At 47.0% G+C, this 22061-nt stretch overlaps 8 protein-coding genes across 8 annotated transcripts; 5 read left to right on the plus strand and 3 right to left on the minus strand.

The window, feature by feature from the left end:
- Positions 1-403: 403 nt before the first annotated feature.
- Positions 404-2023, plus strand: FPRO_02167 (uncharacterized protein; the record flags this gene model as incomplete). The annotated part of the gene is made up of 6 exons (XM_031227760.1): positions 404-931; positions 991-1071; positions 1119-1278; positions 1326-1675; positions 1725-1826; positions 1877-2023. 6 exons carry the CDS (start codon positions 404-406, stop codon positions 2021-2023), a joined length of 1368 nt encoding a protein of 455 aa, XP_031078165.1.
- A 356-nt stretch (positions 2024-2379) lies between these two features.
- On the plus strand, positions 2380-4014 carry FPRO_02166 (uncharacterized protein; the record flags this gene model as incomplete). The annotated part of the gene is made up of 2 exons (XM_031227762.1): positions 2380-3114; positions 3166-4014. 2 exons carry the CDS (start codon positions 2380-2382, stop codon positions 4012-4014), a joined length of 1584 nt encoding a protein of 527 aa, XP_031078166.1.
- Positions 4015-5037: 1023 nt separating this feature from the next.
- Positions 5038-6054, minus strand: FPRO_02165 (uncharacterized protein; the record flags this gene model as incomplete). The annotated part of the gene is made up of 5 exons (XM_031227763.1): positions 5038-5221; positions 5277-5359; positions 5426-5629; positions 5681-5928; positions 6000-6054. The coding sequence occupies 5 exons, from the start codon at positions 6052-6054 to the stop codon at positions 5038-5040; spliced, it is 774 nt and encodes a 257-aa protein (XP_031078167.1).
- A 2670-nt stretch (positions 6055-8724) lies between these two features.
- FPRO_02164 (uncharacterized protein) lies at positions 8725-9808 on the minus strand (the record flags this gene model as incomplete). The annotated part of the gene is made up of 3 exons (XM_031227764.1): positions 8725-9270; positions 9344-9633; positions 9697-9808. 3 exons carry the CDS (start codon positions 9806-9808, stop codon positions 8725-8727), a joined length of 948 nt encoding a protein of 315 aa, XP_031078168.1.
- Positions 9809-10356: 548 nt separating this feature from the next.
- On the plus strand, positions 10357-12787 carry FPRO_02163 (uncharacterized protein; the record flags this gene model as incomplete). Its single annotated transcript, XM_031227765.1, has 10 exons — positions 10357-11050; positions 11132-11152; positions 11217-11320; positions 11387-11557; positions 11626-11722; positions 11815-11883; positions 11948-11986; positions 12045-12295; positions 12348-12576; positions 12639-12787. The coding sequence occupies 10 exons, from the start codon at positions 10357-10359 to the stop codon at positions 12785-12787; spliced, it is 1824 nt and encodes a 607-aa protein (XP_031078169.1).
- Positions 12788-14247: 1460 nt separating this feature from the next.
- Positions 14248-16928, plus strand: FPRO_02162 (uncharacterized protein; the record flags this gene model as incomplete). The annotated part of the gene is made up of 5 exons (XM_031227766.1): positions 14248-14564; positions 14628-15169; positions 15247-15344; positions 15393-16069; positions 16133-16928. 5 exons carry the CDS (start codon positions 14248-14250, stop codon positions 16926-16928), a joined length of 2430 nt encoding a protein of 809 aa, XP_031078170.1.
- A 1085-nt stretch (positions 16929-18013) lies between these two features.
- Positions 18014-19018, plus strand: FPRO_02161 (related to reductases; the record flags this gene model as incomplete). Its single annotated transcript, XM_031227767.1, has 1 exon — positions 18014-19018. The coding sequence occupies one exon, from the start codon at positions 18014-18016 to the stop codon at positions 19016-19018; it is 1005 nt and encodes a 334-aa protein (XP_031078171.1).
- A 228-nt stretch (positions 19019-19246) lies between these two features.
- On the minus strand, positions 19247-21430 carry FPRO_02160 (uncharacterized protein; the record flags this gene model as incomplete). The annotated part of the gene is made up of 1 exon (XM_031227768.1): positions 19247-21430. The coding sequence occupies one exon, from the start codon at positions 21428-21430 to the stop codon at positions 19247-19249; it is 2184 nt and encodes a 727-aa protein (XP_031078172.1).
- Positions 21431-22061: the final 631 nt, after the last annotated feature.

The raw sequence follows: 22061 nt of genomic DNA on the forward strand, positions 1-22061 counted from the left end.
AAGACATTGATAATTGGCTGCCAAGCTGGCAACCCGGCTCGTTCAATCTTGGGGTACGGAGGAGTTTGGGGGGATTGGGGGATCTCCGGAAATGAACCAGTAGCAAGGGGAAACTCAAAAGCATGGTAATGATGCCCATTGGCCAATTTGCGGAGAAAACGACATTGAACCCTACCCCGCAATTTAAGTAAATGGCATCGTGGGGTAAAGCGCGTGGTTTGGGAACGATACCGATTAGTGCCGGTGGATCTCACCTGAACTTTGCCAGAATATCTGATAGAGTTCTTCCACCAATAACATGTCTACTTTCAAACATATCGAACGGTCTGGCATAATTAATATAAAGACGTGAGTATGGCGTCAATAATATGTTTCCGTATCAGCAATTCATTCAATAGTCAACATGTTGTTCAATAACCTTGTTTCGGCGGTCGCCGTGTCTGCTCTTGTGTCATCAGTTGTTGGCACCTCGTCTCGCAACTCGGCGTTACCCAAGAGGCCCCATGTTGAAGCTGCCCCTTATGGTACAGGGAAAGCCTTTCCTGCCTCTCCCGCACGATCTCGCAAGGACTTCTGTTATGTCAACGCGGGTAAGGGCAAGAATGTCGACGATGCTCCAAGCATTTTGAAAGCGTTCAAGAAGTGCAACAAAGGAGGCACAATTGTTCTTGACCAAAAGTACAGCATTGCCTCGCCACTTGACTTGACATGGCTCGCTCATGTCGACGTTATCATTACTGGAGAGGTCAACTTCAAGTCCGATCCCTACTACTGGGCAGACCACAGCTTCAAGTATGACTTCCAGAACATGTCCTCGTTCTGGAAGATTGGTGGCAAGGATATCCATATTTACGGCGATCTGACAAAGGGGGAGTCTGTGCTTGATGGCCATGGGCAAGCTTACTGGGAAGAGATGGCTGTCAACAAGACTGTGAGTCGTGATGCACTCTAGCACTCCTCTGCTTACCGTCAATACTAATTGTTGCCAAGTTACTCAGACCAATCCTGTTGACGATTGAGGACGCACATGGCCTCACCATGTCCAACCTGCGAATGCGCAACCCACCCAACGTAAGTCTCAGTCACACCCGGCACAGTACCAAGCTCACAGAAATCAGTGGTTCAACATTATCATCAACAGCACCGACGTGTTGATCAGTGATTTGGATCTTGAAGCCAAGAGCTTGAATGGGGTCAAAATCGCCAACTCTGATGGTTGGGATACTTACCGTTCCGACCGCATCGTCATCCAAGACTCTGTTATCAACAACACAGACGGTACGCTCCCAATCCAGGACTTTATGGTCACATTCTCACAGCCGCAGATTGCGTATCATTCAAGCCAAACAGTACAAACGTGGTTGTTCAGAACCTCGTGTGCAATGGCTCTCATGGTATTAGTGTTGGTTCCCTGGGCCAGTACAAGGGCGAGACCGACATCGTGGAGAATCTTTACATCTACAACATCTCCATGTCTAATGCCAGCGATGGTGCTCGAATCAAGGTCTGGCCTGGCGTTGAGACTGCCTTCCAGGATCTTCTGAACGGCGGCGGCGGTCTCGGCCGTGTCAGAAACGTGACATACGATACCTTCTACCACGAGAATAACGACAACGCTATCACCATTACTCAGTGTTATGGTCAGAAGAATCAGACTTTGTGCAACGAGTTCCCTGTAAGTTCAACAGGCACATGTAAACTACCTGTCGCTGACATAATACCAGGCAAACCTGACTATTGAGGATGTCACGATGAAGAACTTCTGGGGAACAGTTTCAACCAAATACGACCCACGAGCTGGAACTCTCGTTTGCAGTGCACCCGATGTAAGAACTCATTGCCAAATACACAGTGGAGTTGACTAACCTTATTGCAGCGTTGCAGTAACATCGTGGCTGAGGATATCAGAGTCCAGGTTCCAAGCAAGAAGCCACCGGTCTACGACTGTCAGAACATTGACACAAGCACTTTGGATATTACATGCCGGGACCCAACCAGTGCCAGGGACACAACGAATGGATAGGCATACAAGGCTGATAGACCTATGTATAGTGATTCAATATCTACTATATTACCCGTGACGAAAACCTCACTCCTCACTATACATTCCATGTGCACGGATTATGACCCATTGACTGGCGTGCTGGCCACTGTGGACCCACAGCACACGGCGTTTAGATAAGCGCTTAGATAGAGGATCGCTCCTACGCTAACGTCGAATGAGCATAGTTGTGCTTACGACGTATCAGTTGTAGCTCCTTTTGCTCAGCCCTATAAGGATGACGATGCCGGTAGGGCGTAACGAAGACTTTCTTATATCAACGCATATGTGTAGGTCGGATAGTCTGTTTGCTTGAAAACTCGTTTGCAACTATCATAATGGAAGAACAGGAGGTTTCCCCAATTCGCGGCGCGCCGTTCCCAAAGAAATGGCGTCGAAAACATCCACGTTCAAAGAATGGATGCCTTACTTGTCGCGCAAAACGTAAGAAGTGCGACGAGGTTAAACCAATATGCACAGCGTGTGAGAGGTCTCAGCAAGACTGCACCTGGCCAAGGACGGAAGAAAAGCAACAGCCAGACATGCAGCTCAGCGTCAGCACAACACAAGCTAGCAGTCCCAACCCACCACAAAACGTCAGCCTTACGGCATATTGTGTTCCTAGGGTTCAATCAGGATCAAGAGCTGCAGCCACTTCATCTCTAAGAGCCGCTCCAGCATATGGAAACCTCGCATATCTAAGCGATAACTCCCGGAGACTCTATCAGCACTACATCAGCGTCACGGCCGAGATGCTGACACGTGGACCAAGCCTGGACGGGAACCCATTTATACAGTACTTGCTGCCGCTGGCCTCACATGATGCGCTGGTGCTCAATTGTGTCCTCGCCATTGGAGGAGCTCACGTCGTCATTAACGATACGTCATCTAGTCATAAAGGCGCCTGTGGGTTAGAGGTAGCTGCTCGTAGCCATTATGCCAACGTGCTGTCTGGAATACAGAAGCTTCTGTACTACCGAGCTGGACAGACCATCTATGCACCAGAAGCTGACATAACGCCACCAACTCCTTCCCGTGTCCTGCTTATTCTACTGCTCCTCTGCGTATTTGATGTGAGTGAAATCGGTCGAGTCTTGATACCAAACATTAACAGGACAATCTAGCACGTTCAGGGCAGCTCCCGCAGCTCAATCTATCACCACCTCAAAGCCAGCCAGGAATACATCAAACTCCTCACGAGCGACCTCAATGCTCTTGATGAGCTGCGGAGCCTGAAAGGGTTCATCCTTGAGCTATACACATATCACACAATCAAGCTCGCAATTACTCCTCGCAGCCTTACATCGAATGAGTTTGTCGAGATCGACCCTTCCGTACATTCGCTTGATGTCCTTGACGGGTATAGATCTCGAGGATACCTTCTTGGTTTCGGAAAGCAGTTATTCGAGCTGGTGCCAAGAGTTTCAAAGCTTGTTGAGGCTCGACGCAAAGAGGAGCAACAAAACCCCAAGAGGCCAACAGCTTTGTCAAAGGAGTATGAGTCCTTGCTGCAGAAATTACATAGTGTTGACGAAGCCGGTGATGAAAGCAATGGTCTCCGGCCTTACAAAGAGCGTGCAGGCGCGACAATGATTTATCAGAACGCGTTAATCGTATATCTGAAGTCGGCATTTCAACGGAACATGCTTGCCGATCCGGAACTGATGTTTGAGATTGAAGAACGGATTGACCAAATGATGCCCAACTTCTATAACCTGTTTGTCAGCGAATCACCATATCGACGTATGCTTCTCTGGCCAGGTGTCATTATGGGTTCTTGTGCACGAAGCGAGAAGCATGTTGCGGGTTTCAGGACAGGTTTTAAAGCAAGGGCGTCAGGGACGCCTGGTGCAGTAAAGACAGGAGCACGGATTGTTGAGCTGTTATGGAACGACCCGGACCCGCGGGCCTTTGGTCCCCGAGGCTTGTCATTCATAATGGCCAAGCATGGCATTAGCTGTAGCCTGTGTTAAGAATAGCAAGAGTGGGACCGTATACCGATCTTCGAGCTCTAATTCAACTGAAAGATGAGTTTTACGTATATCGGCTAGGCTGTTACCCTGGTCTTGTATTCTTTCAATGTCGCATGCCTATGTCCACTTTCAAGTGTTTATCTGTCTCCCGCTTGTTTTCCACGCCATTCATATCCATACCGTGGTAAAATACTCTTCCCCATTTCAACCGGATGTATGTCCACGCCCAAGTCACAAACAGTTGTGAACGCGTACTTTATCTTTCCTATGTCATTCACCCTCGTCGCTACCAGCAAAAGCACCTCTACGTTTGCTATTTTTGACCAAATGACCAACTAATATCATAATCGGAGCATACAAACTTCAGTAAGTTGAAACAAGTCGATAGGCTGAAGGCATTTTCAAATGTATCCTGCCGCTTAGTATCCACTAGGTAACCAAGACTTGTGTTAGTAACTCCACAGGGGCCTTTTATGCTTTCAAAACATAGTAATCTCCATTATATAAAGATACTATTTTAGATTTCGGCTAGCCGAATTGAGTGCATCTAGGTTCAGGTCGCAATTGAGGCAGCTAACTTCATGATATTAACTTAATAAAGCTTTACCACCTGGGAGGTAATGAACGTTTAAATTATAGTAGACTTTGGGGTTTTTTAAATACCTTTTAAAGCTGATATGTAAACTTAAAAACAAATAGAGATATTGTTTATAGTTAAGACGTGTGGCTAAGAGCTTAAAGCAGCGAACAACACTCAATAACCTTGCACACAAGGTCTTTGGTATTTTCAGCTAATAAGATGAAAAATGAACTTTATAGATATATTGAGAAATATTACTTTATAAACTTTAAGGTATTCCTTTACCAGATCATTAACGTTCTGTTTGTTTAGCAAGTAGATGGTAGGTATTTAGAGATCAGAAGTTCATTGCGAGTCTATTAAGAAAGTTACGAAAGCCGAATATAACGACCGAGCTCGATTACAACTCACGGACCATACTACCTCTGGAAGATGCGTTTTCTTCAGATGGCTCTGCCTCCATCAACCTCCATATTGATACCAGTAATAAATTTGCTGTCGTCCGACGCAAGGAACAAGCAAGCGCCAGCAACATCCTCTGGCTTGCAAAGCCGCTGTAATGGTACATTGCCGATGAATCTTTCCCTATTAGCCGGCGTGTCTCGCTGTCCAGAGAAAGCTTCAAATCTTTAGGCACAGTCAGTCAAAGCTTGTGTTTAAAGAATAATCAACAGTATCTTACAAGCCAGTTCCGCCAAGAAGGGGACAGACCGAGTTGATGCGGATATTGTGTGCGCCATATTCCGCAGCCAAGCCCTTAGTTGCCTATGCTCAAGTTAGTACGTGGAATACGTCCCTGATGAAGGTTCTCTGGCTCATATTATAACTTACGTTCCAGATTGCACCTTTGGAAGCATTATACCAGACGAGGCCTGGCCGGGGTCTCGTAGCACCAACTGACGCCACGTTAATCATAGTCCCACCTTCGCCTTGTTTGATCAGCTCCGGAAGGAAGGCCTGTGAGCCAAAGAATACGCCCTTGACGTTGACTCGGAAACACCTATCGAAGTCCTCTTCGGTCACAGAAGATGTGGGCTATAAAAACAGAACGTCAGTTTGAACTTCATCGTTTGGATGGTCACTTACCTTGTTGTGATATGTGACGCCAGCATTGTTCACGAGACAATCGAGCCGCCCGTATCGAGATTTAGCAGTCTCAATAACCTTTCTCCAGTCTTCTTGAAGTCCAACATCTGCTTTCAAGAAAGAAATAGAGTCATGGTCGGTCTCTACCACTCTCTCTCCACCCCGCTTGTTTAGGTCGGTAATCAGAACTTTGGCTCCTTCTTGGGCGAATCTCTTGGCGATGCCCTCTCCATAGCCAGAGCCACCGCCTTTCAAAAGTCAGCGACTGGAAACATACAGAGCAAATGAAATCAGAGGTTTGCTTTTTCATAGGACGTACCAGTGACGATAGCAACCTTGCCAACGAGCCTCGGAATGTTTCTCGATAAGTTCATGCTGAAGGTTCAGATAACGTCTTGTTATCCAATCCTTTGAGATAAAGACGGAACAAGTAGTTTATTGATAAACATCGATATTTGTGTTTATGTCAAAGTATTGAAACCTTGTGTTAATGACCTTGCCGATAAGTGTGGTCTTTAACAGCAATTATAACGCGTAACGTCGGCCCATACTTTATCGCGAGGCCTCGGCAGACCGGCCTTGAGTTTACGTACTGTACCTCTTAGTAACTTTGATAACCGAAGGTAACTTTGAACAAGGACGGAAAGTCAAAACTCAACCCGCGGCTATTTATATTACTAAGTTTCTGTCTAGACGACGTTGTCCTGATGCAAATAAAACCAGAGCCTCTTTGCATACGACGGTAGACTTGTCTTTTATATTGTCAATGCCTTAATTTCGATGTCCAAAACTCATCCTGGTACTCTTATGATGCTGCGACCCTGTTTCATCAAAAACTATCCTTTAGCAATCTCAAACTGTTGTTGGCGAACAACACGAATGATGGCCACTGTGTCAAGCTCAAAGGTAAAGTAATCATTTCTCCTCCCGTGAAGAATTCCGCTTAACAAACCCAACACAGGTCAAGTCTCTGTTACGAGACCCAGAGTTGTTTAGAGAGAAGGCCTACATTAACGGGCAATGGACCGAGGCCGGTGCTAACTCACGGTTCTCGGTCTTCAACCCATTTTCAAAAGAATACCTGGGCTCATGCCCTGACCTGTAATTTATCCTCCAGTCTTACTCGATTTACATCCGATTGAGGCATTGCTGACAAAGCTGCTCCTTACAGCGATAATTCGGGAACAGAAGATGCAATTAATTTCGCTGAAAAGGCATTTGAGGATTTCCAGCATTCCTCACCTCGAGAGCGCAAAAGAATCTTGAAGGACTGGTTTGAGCTTATGCAAGAACATGAGAAAGACCTTGCTACGATTCTGAGTCTTGAAAATGGAAGACCGATTGGGGCAGCCCATGCTGAGATTAAGTATGCAGCCAGTTTCCTCGAATGGTTTGAAGGTGAGTCAGTCCGCTCCTACGGAGATTCAGTCCAAGCCAGTGCAAGAGGAACACAAGTTATCACGATAAAGCAGCCGATCGGTGTTGTTGGAATAATCACGCCCTGGAACTTTCCATCTGCCATGATAACTCGAAAGGCGGGTGCTGCTCTCGCGGCTGGCTGCTGTATGGTTATTAAGCCAGCGGCCGAGACACCCTACTCCGCGTTGGCCCTAGCTGAGCTGGGCCATCGTGCTGGTATCCCTGCTGGCGTAATCAATGTTTTGACCACTCAAAGCAATACTGTAGACGTTGGAAAGCTCATCTCCGAGCATCCTTCTGTTAAGAAGCTGTCTTTTACAGGGTCTACTGCCGTTGGCAAGACTCTGATGCAACAGTCAAGCCATTCCCTGAAGAAGCTCTCGATGGAGCTTGGAGGGAATGCTCCATTTGTTGGCAAGTAAACTTCTGCATGACATTCCATGTACCGATCAACTAACACAACGAAGTGTTCAATGATGCAGATTTGGACCGAGCTATCAAAGGATTCATGGCAGCCAAATTTCGTGGGTCGGGACAGACATGTGTATCACCAAACAGGGTGTATATTCAAAAGGGCATTGAGGACACATTCGTGGATAGGCTCATAGACACCATCAACGAGCAAGTTATCAAAGGAGACCCTCTGTCGTCTGGCACAACCATCGGACCTCTGATCAACGTCAAGGGGACCAAAAAGGTCGAGCGACTCGTAGAGGACGCTCTCCAGCAAGGAGCGAATCTAGTGCTAGGTGGAACGCGATCGGCAGATGACCCAGAGAACTATTACCCGCCTACGATCCTGACAGGCATGTCACATTCGATGCAGGCAAGCAAGGAGGAATTGTTTGGACCGGTGGTTGCTATCTACTCATTTGAGGACGACAAGGATTTGATTGCAATGGCCAATGACTCGGACGTCGGCCTCGGCGCTTATATCTACACCGACGCGCTTAGTCAGGCGTGGAAGACGGCTGAAATGCTACAAACTGGCATGGTCGGGGTCAACACGGGTGTAATATCCGACCCTGTGGCCCCGTTTGGTGGAGTCAAACATTCGGGCTTCGGACGAGAAGGCGGCAGAACCGGCATTGAAGAGTTCCAGGTGCTCAAGGTAAGTGGATAGGCGCTGCTCAGCTCTGCATTGTGACATTGCTGACGCACCGGAATGCATAGACCGTAAGCATCGGCGGACTCGATAGCCGATAGGCTACTTGGTGGGGCTATGGGCTAGGTTGCACAAGACAAGGAGGTTTCAGCTTGGGTGCAAGAATAGCCAAGTTTGGACTCGTGCAATGTGGATCTAAGTTTAGACAATCAAAATGAATTTGCAGTGCCTTGACCGCCGTTGGCTGCGTTTATCTCTCTGTTGGGAAGCAGTGCAACTCAACTATTGAATGTTCGATACGCCGCGGTAATATGAGCGAAATGTTTCCGTACCAATAGCCATGACATTCTTTTGGAAGCAAATGGACTCTGGCCAAGGCTGATCCAGGCCCCGACACTGGTAATGTATTTAATTGGGTAAAGAAAACATTGGCTATTGTTTATTGAGGGACACTTTGTAAAGATGCAGTTGATAATCAAGTCTTGATTTGGTTTATAACAAGCTACTATGAGGCCGGACGCTAGACTCTCTCTGCCGCAAAGCGGTGTGACTCGCGGACAATTGAGAAATCGGGATGATCTGCCGCCATAGAAGTTTCAAAATCATGCCCATATCCTTCCGCAACGATTAACCTGGCGTCTACACCGAGAGACTGCAGGGTCCTGCATGCCTCTGCTGAAAATCTTGGAAGAGCCATTTTGTCCTCGGTGCCATGGATAAAACAGGTCGGGGGAAAATTGCTTGAGAAGAATTGAACAGGGTCTACGCGATCATAGTCGCCATCCTTGACTATATTCCGAAACATGGTTCCGTCTCGCAAATTGCTCAAAAGCCAAGCAGTTCTGGGCTTAGAGAAGTCTGGTATCCGTTTCGGACTACCAGGGTCTTTCTTAAACGATGGAGGAGCAGAGGTGATAACGCCCTCGTCATACACCTTGTTAAGAAAGGCCTCTGGGAAGCGCGGGATTTGAGCCATAGCTTCCATCGGCGTGTGCCAGAAGGGATCCTTTAAGTAAATGGCGGGGAAGTAAGAGACAATAGCCTTTGGAGGTGGTGTAGCAGATCCCTTAAGATAGATCACAAATCGATCAGTACGACTTCGGAAGAATATACGAGCAACTGCATGAAGGAGGACTCACCAGTTGCAGAGCCAAGTTACCTCCAGCAGATGAGCCGATGACTGCAACTCGACTGCCATCAACTTTTGCACCAACGTCTTTGAGTAAGAGCTGAGGAAGCTCATTACAGACCCATTTGTAGGCGGTATGAATATCCGTCACGGGTCCATCGTAGACAGATACACTTGGACAATGACGATAGTCCGGTACAGCAACTGTAAAGCCGAACTCATCAATAAGAGAGTCAAGGCGGGCTTTGGATACAGTTGCTTTTGTTCCAGCCACAAAGGCACCACCGTAGATAAGAATTGCTAAAGTACGGACGCAATACAATCAGCTCTTGCTCTGTTCATGAATCCGTCAAGTTTGCTTACCGATAGGTCTAGCCTCACTTACAGAGTCGTTCGCAACAGGCTTATAATAAACATCGGTGTGCAATGGAACGCCCCCATCAGCGGTGCCGTAGACATACTCCCTTACATCCATTGCTTGGTGCGAGAACTAATAAAGCAACAGTCTACATAAGTCGGCTCTTCTAGTGTTGTGCGAAACACCATGAGTCGGAAGGATAGGTGGACGTTAAGTAAGTGAGTGGATTATCGGAATCGGAGGTGGATGTGGAGATAGACGTAACGGACATTATAGTGGCCTACATCCGCGATTTCCGGTCCAAAGCATAATAAGTGCCTTACCAATCAACGACTTACATAGGCTCTCGGCAGCCAAATAGCCGGCCATAATAGTTCAATTAGTAGGTTTCCCTACTCCCGCGGGAACTGTCACAATGCCCCTCGCTACTCTGTGACAAGCATTTCGGCAATAACATCGGTTACTTTTGACAAGCATATATGCTGCAGTGAATTTTTAATCATTGGTAAGCACGGCTTTGTAGCCGTGAAGGCCGGCTCTGCTTTTACGCTTGCGTGTCTTATGATATCTTAACTGACATGCATTGAAGTTTAAATATGTCAAATTACCCCATGGGGACTTTCATTCACAGCACCACCCAAAATCACCTTGACCAATCTCGCAAAATGCATTCAACAACTGAAGCCCCCAAGAAAAGCAATAACATCTTAGAGCTCCTCCCCGGGAGCCTTCCTAAGGCTAAGATACCTCCTAATGTTGACTTAGAAGCAGCTGTAAGTCAAGTACTTGAATTGTTTCCACGGCTGCAAAAGCATCACTTTACCCCAGACGCACTCTGGCGCGATACTTATGCGTTGACTGGTACTATCCGCACCTTCTACTTTGACAGCTCAGTAGCATCAACATGGGCATCTCTCAGCGACAGCCACGGGCTATTAGATGCAACTCTCGTGCCAGGTTCTGTCAAGGTGATAAAGCCTGAAGCCGGCGTAGAGTGGATTGATTGCAGTTTTACCTTCAAGACATTGACCCCAGCAACCGAGTGCTCTGGCATACTGTCTCTCGTCCCATCTGATGATGGTCAGTGGAGGATTTGGGTGCTGAGGACCTTCCTTGAGCAACTGAGTGGTCACGGCAATGTAGATAAGCTAGACCCTGCCAATGGCGGTGATGAGAAGAATGGTAACTCCGGTACAACGGAGAACCATCATTATCATTTCGGGGCTGTGGTCATCGGCGGTGGACAAAGTGGTCTCAGTGTCGGTGGGAGACTAAAAGCCCTTGGCGTCTCATATGTTATCCTGGAGAAGAACGTGCAGGTCGGAGATGCCTGGAAGTTGAGATACGAATCAGCGCGGCGTAAGTTCTCCCCGAGTCCTATCATGCTGAAACTGCCCCCTTCTCTGTTGCTCGTTTAGCTTATCAATACCTACTTCTCAGTACACACTATTCGAGAGTATTGTAAGTTTCCAATCTCCGCGCTCAAGACAAGAAAGCCGATGCAACTACTAATTCGAGATCACAGCCCACTTGCCTTTCGAACGAACCTTTGGACCCGAGTATGACGAGTACCTTAGCAAGGATGAGCTGGCTAAGGGCCACAAACAGTGGGCAGAGAAATACCGCATAGTAAGTCCGACTCAAGAACAGAGCATCTGTACACTCTGGGCTTAGCTGATTTATAAACTCACCCAGAATATCTGGCTCTCAACAACTGCGGTATCTGGCTCCTGGGATGAAGCAACCAGAGTCTATACACTGGATGTCGTCAAGAACGGGCAACCCGTTCAAATCACTACCCGACATGTCGTGTTCGCGACAGGCGCAAATTCGCAAACTCCCGTTTGGCCAAACATAGCGGACAAGGTAAGCGTCAAGGCCTAATGAGAAGACACATTCAGCTCGAGACGATGACAGCTGACAATCTCGAACAGGATGCTTTCAAGGGAATTTTGATGCACTCTGTCGATTACAAAGACGCGAAATCCTGGACTGGAAAGTCTGGAATCGTAGTCGGTGCTGCAAACACAGGTAACTGGATTCAACGGCGTGTCTTGATAGTCTTCTTGTCTCTCTCGTTCTCCACATTCCCACAGTGAGCAATCTTCTAACTGCTCAAATAGCACACGATGTTGCCGATGACATGTGGCAAGCAGGTATGCAAGTGACCATGGTTCAGAGGAGCCGTACCTGTAAGTTCCCATTGGCTCGAGAAGGATAAGTTCCTTTGATTCTTACTCTTTGCCTTTTCAACAGTTGTGCTTCCGGTCGAGTTCATCAAAGAGCGTTATGACTGTAAGTGGAGGCGACCTTTGGCTAGCAAATATGTGTTGACAGCTAACGTTCTATCAAGTGATGTATAACAGCAACATCCCTACAGAGACCAGCGACCGAGGCATGTTTAGCCTCCCCATATCAATTGCTCGTATACTCTCGTCAAAAGTATTCCACGCCATGGCCCGAGCACAGCCAGAAAGATACGAAGCTTTAGAACGGGCTGGTTTTAAGGTTGATCCGTTCGGGGACATCCAAGATGCTGTTAATGTTCGCCTAGGTGGACACTACATTGATGTCGGAACATCGGCTAAAATTGGAAAAAATCTGGTATGACATGCATTGCTATACTGAAGTGAAACCTTTACTTACTTTGTTATAGATTAAAGTCAAATCGGATGCCCATGCTGTAAGATATACAGAGAGCGGGCTTATATTTTCTGACGGAGTCGAAATTAAAGCCGATATGATAGTACTTGCAACTGGCTTTGTAGGCAACCTCCGCCAACATGCTAAGATGATATTCGGCCCAGTAGTTGCCAAGAGAGCTGGAGACTGTTTCGGTTTGAACACTGAAGGGGAGGTTATTGGAGCCTTTAAGCCCACAAAGCGTAAGTGTCTTTAATTTTCTCTTAGCTAGGTCTCTCTACGGCATACGCTGACTTGATTATAGAGCCAGGAATGTGGTATATGGGTGGTGCTCTTGGACACGCGAGATACTTTTCTCGCTATATTGCCTTGAGCATTAAAGCTGATGATATGGGTCAGCCCCTTCCTGTATATGAAGATGGTGTATTTAAACTAGATGGGTTAAATGCATGAGTGTTTGAGAATGGGGATAGAGGAAACAATGTAACACACCTGTAGAATGTTTGCAGTATTGGACCTTAATTCTAAGCTAGAGCTCCCGGATTTTGGTAGCATTCCCCCTGACGCTTTTAATATGTAATGAAATGCCACAACATACTACACCTAGAATCCTTGTCCCCCCGATAGCAGCCTGGTAGATACTATTATAAATGTGGCTCATTATTATTCACTTTTAGCATTAATGTGGTTTTGACTCTGCTCTGTTCTTTCCATAACTTTTAGTTCTTCTTAGAGCCGGACGGATTTGGACAACTAGAATCTTATTTACGGGCTTTGTATAGGCATAGGCAGTATGTGGCAAAACCAGGATTCGTGGCAGGGAAACAACAGGTTGAAATACATAATTCAGTGCCTGTGAGGTCTTGGCAGTATTCAGTATTGTCCGCTTATAAAAAACTTCAGAAAGGACTTTCCGCCACTCCCTATTCTGTCTTGGATTGGGAAGCTATGGTATGTTCCTGACTTGAGGGAACCTATAAATCTTTTACCTAAAGTTAAGCCAGCAAGTGCTCTACATCCTGTCTTATTAATCGATCCTAATTAAGTTACGAAATAAAAAGGTATTAACGGAAATAATTAAACCCTGAGAACCATTGTGTATTGTTTTGTCTTAAAGCTTTAAGTTTTACTTGAAGCGGCAATACTACTTTTGCCAGAATGTATTAAACAGCCTTCGGTAAACTGATTGTTTGGAATTGCTCTCAGAACTCCCGAACAGTGCATACCTTATCATTTCCCGAGTAGCCTACTGCAGTACTACACTTGAGGGTGATGATGGTCATGGTAATTAGTCGAGTAACTATGCTGTAGCCGAGGGTATATGCAAAGCTTGTTGGGCGATCGTGTACACCACACGGGTACCCTATGACATCATTTGTTCATCTAAAGGAAAAGACAGGCCGGGGAAGAAGACAGTAGCTATATTGGAGATGACCCCATGGGGAGACAACAGGCTTGATTGCCGGAGCCAGATGCGGGGTCCCCATCCCGTACAACCCCCCGCAATATGACTTGTACTTGTCGGCATGGACTTTCCATGGAACGCTTGAAGTAGGCTAAAGTCGGGTTTCTCGTATGCAAAACTGATTATGCTTAGGAGATGATTGGCTGGGCAGGTGTTTTGAGGTCTCCCATATGCATTTTGTCGATAATCATCTAAGTCAACCAGAAGTGCTACCACATTTTGATGGAACTCGTGATCGCATTCATCTACATTACGATGATCATACACCAGGCCAGGCATGCCGGTGAGTCCGGAAGCCGGCATTCGGCTATTCATAGTCTTTGTGACTGAACATTAAACGTTAAAACTCAAGTGAAGGACTGCAACTCCTGACAGTCGTGTAGTGCATCAACAGTAAATCGAATCTATTTCCAACTCAACTGTCCAGCCATTCTCAATCTAACACATTATGGAAAAATCTCAGCGAACAGTCATTATTGCGGGCGGAGGCGTAACTGGCCTTACCCTGGCAAATATGCTGGAAAGACTTGGTATAAACTATATCTTACTGGAATCTCGCAACGAAATTGCACCTCAGATTGGTGCAAGCATTGGCCTTCAAGCAAATGGACTTCGAATTCTGGATCAACTAGGCTGCGCAGAGGGTATTCTATCTCTCTTTGACGGTCCGCTTGTGAAAAATCCGCTTCAGGACAGATTTGTACGGTATCCCGATGGCTCCATAATCAGGCATTTCCGCAATATCCAAACACAACTCAAAAAGAGGTATGTCATTAGCCAATGAGTTTCAAATGTATAGAAGTGATGATCTAATGCTTTCGTGTCTAGGCATGGCTATCCGACTATCTTCATCGATAGGCAAATGCTGTTACAGGTTTTGTATGAAAAACTCGAGTCAAAAGACTCTGTGTACACTGGAGAAGCTGTCAGATCTGTCGTGGAACTCGAAGACGGTATCAAAGTCATCACAGCCAAAGGAAAAGAGTTCAAGGGAGACATCCTGGTCGGTGCCGACGGCATCTTCAGCACCGTTCGACGTGAGATGTGGCGCATGGCAAATAAGGCATCACCGGGGTATTTTCCTGATAACGAGTGGTCACGTGTACCCTGTCACTATAAGTGTATATTCGGCATTTCGCGCCCCATCGAGCAATTGCCCAAGGGTGCCCACCCTATCTACAACGACAAATTCTCATATCTGCTCTTAAGCGGGCCAGGAGGAAAGTTCTATTGGTTCTTCTTTGTTAAACTGCCTGTCCCTCTATACGGCAATGATATCCCACGTTATACAAAGCTAGACGAGGAGCAACTGGTGGCAGAGCATGCATCTGATCCTATCACACCCGAGGTCACCTTCGGACAGCTGTATGGTATGTTTTCATTTGAGTTCTCTGCCGTTATGCCCTGGTGGCTGAAGTCTCTTTTATCCTCCTAACCTTGGTCACAGAAGCTAGAACCAACTCCACACTGACAGCACTTCACGAATATGTGTTTGAAAAATGGCATTACAAGCGCATTATCACTATTGGTGATGCAGCTCATAAGGTACTATGGCCTATCTAATGTCCATCTCACCATACTAACCTTGTCAAGTTTGAGCCTTTAACAGGTCAAGGAGGCAACTCAGCCATTGAGACAGCAGCATCTCTTGTGAATCACCTAACGGGTGAGTATTCAAAATGGAGTGTTAAAAACATAGAATCCGCTTTTGCCGCCGTACAGAAAGAGCGTTTCGATCGAGTAAAGTGGCTCATCGATGATGCCCACCAGATTCAACAGATCCAAGCTATGGCAGATCCTCTCCTGGCTGTCATCGGCCCCCCAAGAGTTCGCCTTCTCAGCGAGATAACTTTCCTAGGCGGTAGTAAGCTCGTTGGTGCCATGAGAGTTAACGGTATTCCTCTGCCTCCACGTGAACACACAGTCCCATTCAACGACGAATTACCCGCAAAACCTCTATCTTGGTCCTGGCTACCCATAGCTGTTGGAGCCTTCAGTCAAGTTGCGTTACTTCAATTGGCGTCAGAGATGCTTGTGCCATTACAGAAACCGAACACGTTTGGTGGTGAGCCTTTGGTAAAGCATTATACAGGTATTGAAACTCTGGACAAGATTTTGGCTACATCTGTAGCTACTTTTGGAGTTTCCCTTGAATCAGGCACATCGACAAGGTTACAGCTGATCTCCTTTATGCCACTGTTGATGTCTACCATTCTTGACTGGACTCTTGAAAGCCATCGCGTTGGCTCAAATGGTCTGATCACTTCTTTGTAGGGCTCCACAGAAGAATTCACGTCAAGACATCGATCGATCGCTAACACAGCGCAACATAGCTCATCGGTCTTTATCATCATCTTCCACGTCGCGGCAGTAGGACGAATCGCGCCAATATATCACTTGATTTCAGCATGCGAGCATATCCTTTGGGGGTCTATAGACACAATTACCGACCGCTCGATCGATGGAGAAGTAGTCAAATCGTTTATTCCAGGTATAATCTTTGGATACATCATACCTACTGCACTGATGCTGGGACCTTTTGAAGACAAGACTGCCTGGCAGAAAGTGACTGCATTGTGGCAGGGTGTCCCTCTTTACGTCGCTCTTTTCACCACTGTTCTTTCCACCGCTCTACGTAAGCATAGAGTCAGAAATGCGTCAAACCCACCCGAGTCAGAGATCTCCAAAAAAATCCAAAATCCAGACAAGCGAGAATCGGACACGCACTCGTTGCTGAGATGCGTGTACATAGCGGGAACCGCAACTACAGCACTTATACATCTCTATGTACTCTGCCGCATCTCACGAACGTCAAACCTTAGACTCTCTGATGTTTTCGGTAGTATCGGAGCATCTGACATATCTCCATCTGAGCCAGCAGACAAGATCTGCACATTCTGGCAGCGAGATATGCTCTTGAATGCCGCTTCAGTTCTTGCCAACAGCGTCTGTCGGATTCTGGATCTACGCTTTTTGGGCTATATTACAAACAAGGAAGCTTTAACAACTTCGGTGGCAGTTTTGATCTCGCAGCCGGTGCTTGGACCAGCTGCGGCTCATATTGGATTCCTTGGATGGAGAGAAGAGGTTTACATGAGAGTTCGAAGGCGAATTAGTGCTAATAGGTAGATAAATGTGTTGTGCTTTTGAAATTTAATCATGTTACTCAAGGGTTCAAAGATACATTTATAGAGGATAAAAGCAATGTACACCATAAGCATGCGGGCTAGCCGGGTACGTGGATGAAGAAAGCTCTAAACTTTATCAGCGTGATGTTGAGTCCTTGATGAGACACAAAGTTAACAAGTGGTAACTCCCAGGAGATGACGCTATCCTCAAAAGTGAATAGATATGTGTAACGCGGGGAGTATTGTATTTAAACGGTTATCTGATCTATATTATGCATGGTCCACTTCTTGGGAGGAGACACTATCAATTTCATCGATACACCATGGCTTGATCTCGAATGCGGCCGAAGCATGATCCGTCACAGCGTAATAGCCCTTGAGGCTTTGTCCTACTGGTATAGCATTAAAGGAGCACACTTCGGCAGACGCGTAGGCAGGGTGAAGCTTCCTCCACTGTTTGTTGCCCGAGGATACCACGGTACTGTGAACTATGTGAGCTGGCATTTTGATTCTCATTCAGATTCTCATTCGGTACCCCTATTGCCGGCCGAGAGTTGCATGAGCCAATTACCTGGTCAAGCAGGCTATAGGTACGGATAAGACATGAGCCGACGGGGGTCAAGTGCCGCATGCTAACCCTAATAAGGATAAGTCCACATTGAGTCCGAGACAGGGGCGGGTGTGGCCAGACCGGAAAAGGCAGGAATGTCATCAACGCACGCGGGACCAGCGCCCATTTCCACCATTTTCACCTTATAGCCTGTACGATATCAGAGTTTCTCAGTGACGATATGGATTTAAGTAGCATTATCTTGAGTAGGCGAAGTCAAGACTTATCTCCGCTCTTATCTCCACCGATATGTAATGATTTGTAAGCCATTCTGTCTCGATTATCGTTTAGCCTAGTAGTGTAGTAACCATGGCTTGTCCCAGCAAATCACCAACATGTTGTTTCATCGACGCATGCCTGGATGCAAACTGCTATATATATTTCCTCGACACCAGCTTGGCTGTCGAGTCATCCAACAGCATAACATTTCGTCTTCCACATCATACAAGCTAATTCTTCGCTCATCACCACTCACCATGTCTCCCTACTCTGATCTTTTTGCTAATCCGGAAGGGCCTGGTGATGCTCGCCCTACCGCCATGCAAATAATCAGTGACGAGGGCGTCGAGGGCAAGCTCAAGGGCCAGGTTTTCGTCATCACTGGTACCTCTTCAGGCCTCGGCATAGAAACGGCACGCGCTATCGCCGCCACTGGCGCTACTCTATATTTAACGGCCCGGGATCTTAATAAGGCGAAATCTGCCCTTGAGGGCATCTTTGACCCTTCTCGCATGGAGCTCTTCCAAATGGATCAAGATTCCTTTGCCTCTGTTCGTACCGCAGCAGCAGCTATCCTGCAAAAGACCTCCAAGATTCATTGTCTTATCAATAATGCTGGAATTATGGCTATCCCGGAGCTTCACTTTACTGCTGATGGCCATGAGCTTCAGTTTGGCACAAACCATCTCTCTCACTTCCTCTTCTTTATGATGCTCAAACCGGCTCTACTTAATGCTGCCTCTCCTGAACTGCCTTCTCGAGTTGTTTGCCTATCCTCCTCTGGCCACAACCTCCATGGCCTCAATGATAGCGATAACTACTCCTTCCAGCAAGGCGGATATGATCCTAGAGTTGCATATGCCCAATCCAAGACAGCCAATATCTATATGGCGAATGAAATTGAGCGGCGGTATAGTACACAGCACCTACACGCATACAGTGTTCATCCAGGTCTTATCTCCACTGGTCTGAGCAGGCATATGCCCCCTAACTCGTTTTCCTCCATGGCTTTTGTTAAACCCATGATGAAAAGTCCTCCGCAAGGTGCCGCAACTACCGTCTGGGCGGCGGTGGGTCAGGAGGTGCTGAAGAACAACGGTGGCAAGTATCTCGTCGACTGCGATGTGGCTAAACCGGGAACTGGTGACGAGCATAAGTTTGTCGCAAATACTTATGCCGACTGGGCGTATGATACTGAGAAAGCGGAAAGACTCTGGAAGGACTCGCTTAAGATTGTTGGGTTGGAGGAGGAAGAGCAGTAGAGGATGAATAGCCAAACTTAGGGTTAGATTCTACGAGGTCCTAGAATACAGCTAGTTACAGTGATTATTAATATCCAAGGTGAAATCCTATCTCTCTAGTAGTTCGGTGTCCTTGCTGCGTAGTTTGCTTGAGTTACCGACTTTGAAATATCTAACCATTTAAGCTTACGCACACTGCCATTGGCCCATACGAGATACGGCATGAACGAAGGAGAACAGGCTGATTTTTCAAGGTGGCAACGCATTGGTGAACAAGTCAGCCATATACCAGTCCATCGCCCCTCCGTCTCCATTAATAAACCGATCTTCGATCTGGGTGTGAAGAAATTGACCGACATTTTCTATCTCGATGGGCCAACTAGTGTCATGCAATTTGGCTTGATCTATGTCTAATGGATTGGTTGTCTCGTCGTGACCCTGTTTCATTTGGAAACGATTACCAGTAACGGAGGAAACGGGCGTATCTCCTTGCTGCTTTTGCTGCTGCCCAGGCTGCTGTGGCGGGTTTGTCGAGTCACCAACCTCGTCTTCGACCTGTAGCTTCAGCGCTGTTGTGTGGTCCAAGTAGTGGAAGAACAACTCAAGGATCCAATTCTTATACTCCCACGTTTTCTGCAACTCTCGCAAACCCACAAGACAAAGCTTGGCACGATGCTCAGCTACAAAACGCCGCCCGCCTCGAAGCTCTTTGAGCTGAAGAGTGTGAATACATAACGTATTGAAGACATTGGTGATGACATGGACCTGGCCATGGCACATGAAATCCTCAATGAGCATATGCTCGATTATAGTAGAGTTCCGCGCCGCAGCTTGTATCGCAACTTTTCCATCGGCGTCGCTACCTGAGTCGCCAAGGTTCCCACATCCCGAACGGTAAAGGAGAATATGGAGATTGTTGTAAGCAAGATGAAGCATGCTAGCGAGAAAACTTAGACCGTTGCTTGTTTCGCTGGGCGAGAGTTGCATCCCGGCAGGTAATGATGCTATCCAAAGAGCTAGTGCAGCTCTTATTTCCTCGCGCTCTGTAGAGCTTAAGCGCATTGACGGCAAAAAGTTCCGATGCATTATTCGACCAAGCACTCGCGATAACTCTACCATTCCAACCATATACGCGACGGAATCTGCCGCTCGGGACGCTAACAGTGACAAGTCGAAGGCATATTGGAAATCACTCTTATCCAGAGCTTCCACGTCACAATCTTCATCTCGGATCCGATTAGGAAGACCCAAGGCAGCCGCGCACTGCCTCTCACGGATATATATAGACCACCACAAACGCTTTCGGAGTTGCTGAGTTTTGTCCTTCCCCTCGCGCGATGCGCGATGTAGGCCTCTTGTCTGCGCCTGACTTACAGCCACGGCAAGCCAGTGACGAGTATCCCTTTGAAGCAGAGGCCCAGCCCTATAGAAGCTAATGAGGAACAAACCCTGTATAACAACAAGTGACTTTGGTTCAGCTTCAGCGTCAAACAATGCCTTGGCGCGATTATATAGGATATATTTTGCCCGCTGACGCGAGCCCAAGCCGACTTGTGCCAAGTCTGGTTCAGAACAATGCATGACGCCTATGAACAGCATGGCCTGCAAAAGTAGGGGCGATATAATGCCTTGGCGATGTTGATCCCAGATATCTGGCTCATCGACAACAGCGAAGCATGGGTGGAACCATTTGAAGTATGCCATGAGGATATTCTTAACTGTTGGCTTATTGGGAAATGAAAATGCCCCCGCGAGCTGTAATAGACGGATACGAGCTTGTTTGCGTTCAAGCTCCCAGTGGGATTTCACAGCTTTTGCGCCCAGGCCTTCAGGCAGTCGATAGACAAAGCCTTGGTCAGTCGTGGACTGTGATTCTGGCGAAGTTTGCGTGCCATGGAGATATGTTATTGAAGCAGACTCTCCAAGGAAAACGGTTTCGTCATCTTCTGGTCGATCGTCGCCGTTCTGATTATCTTCAACTTCATCGTGTTGCTGTATTTGGGTTCCCCCATGCGGATGGAGAGGCAAGCATGGTTCCCATTCCACGTCACAGTAATCCTGCAACTCTTGGACTTGTATTGTGTCATTGGTCGGGGTGATGATTTGGGTGACAGGCTGAGAATCTTGTGTCTGCGACACGAGCCCCATTGGAGAAGAGGGACCGGATTCTGGTGGTGGCAGGGACGTGAGTGCTTCATCTTTGTTGTGCTGTGTGACGCTGGCATCGTCATGGGATGCATCAACTGGACTCTTTGGTGCCTGCGAGAGATTCGGCCTGCGATGTCGACCACGGCGAGACTCACGGAGCTCACAAGTCACCTGATGATCTTTACAATTGAAGCACGGCCAACTCTCGACGACATTGCACTTCACACGCCGGGCATTACAAGCTCTGCAAGCTTGACGCGCCCGCGACCTGCGGGTCGGATTCATGATAGGCAATCCGCTGGGGATAGACGACATCGGCAGGGCACTCATCAACCGAAGGAAAGAGATATACGTGTCTTGCCAGATGTTTATCTCGGCTATATGGGCATGATAGGAGTTTTGTTACGTTTAGCATACGTGGAACTTTCGGACTTCATGTGGATGGAGGAGCGGGGTACGGGAGACTTGGCTCACCCCCGGGTAGACCTAGTCCGTATAGCCGAAATGGCTGAGAGGATAATGACCAAAGGAAGATCATTTAGAGAACATATTAAAGTGTATATACAGTAAAGATCGAAATTGGTTGTCCCTTTTTCTCTGTCTTTGGTTTATACCGCATGGACATTTTAGCTAAGGGGGTGTTGATTATATAGTAGCGTCTGCTTATTTATACAGTATGAATGTACCTGTTGACAGCTTATATGTATGATTAAAAGCCAAATGCAATTACTCTATGACAGATAATCAAGCCTATCCTTCACTATACCTCCATATTCTTACTATTTCCCATATCATCCAGTAATAGGCCTTATATTATTGTTTTGAGAGTGGCCAAAATCTGACTCTATTGCCTTGATAGAACAGAGGCCATCTCCTGTCTAATCGATTAACTGTACAGTACAGGAGCAATATTAAA

Source organism: Fusarium proliferatum, assembly GCF_900067095.1.
Source record: "Fusarium proliferatum ET1 genome assembly, contig: FPRO_scaffold002, whole genome shotgun sequence".
NCBI lineage: Eukaryota > Fungi > Ascomycota > Sordariomycetes > Hypocreales > Nectriaceae > Fusarium > Fusarium proliferatum.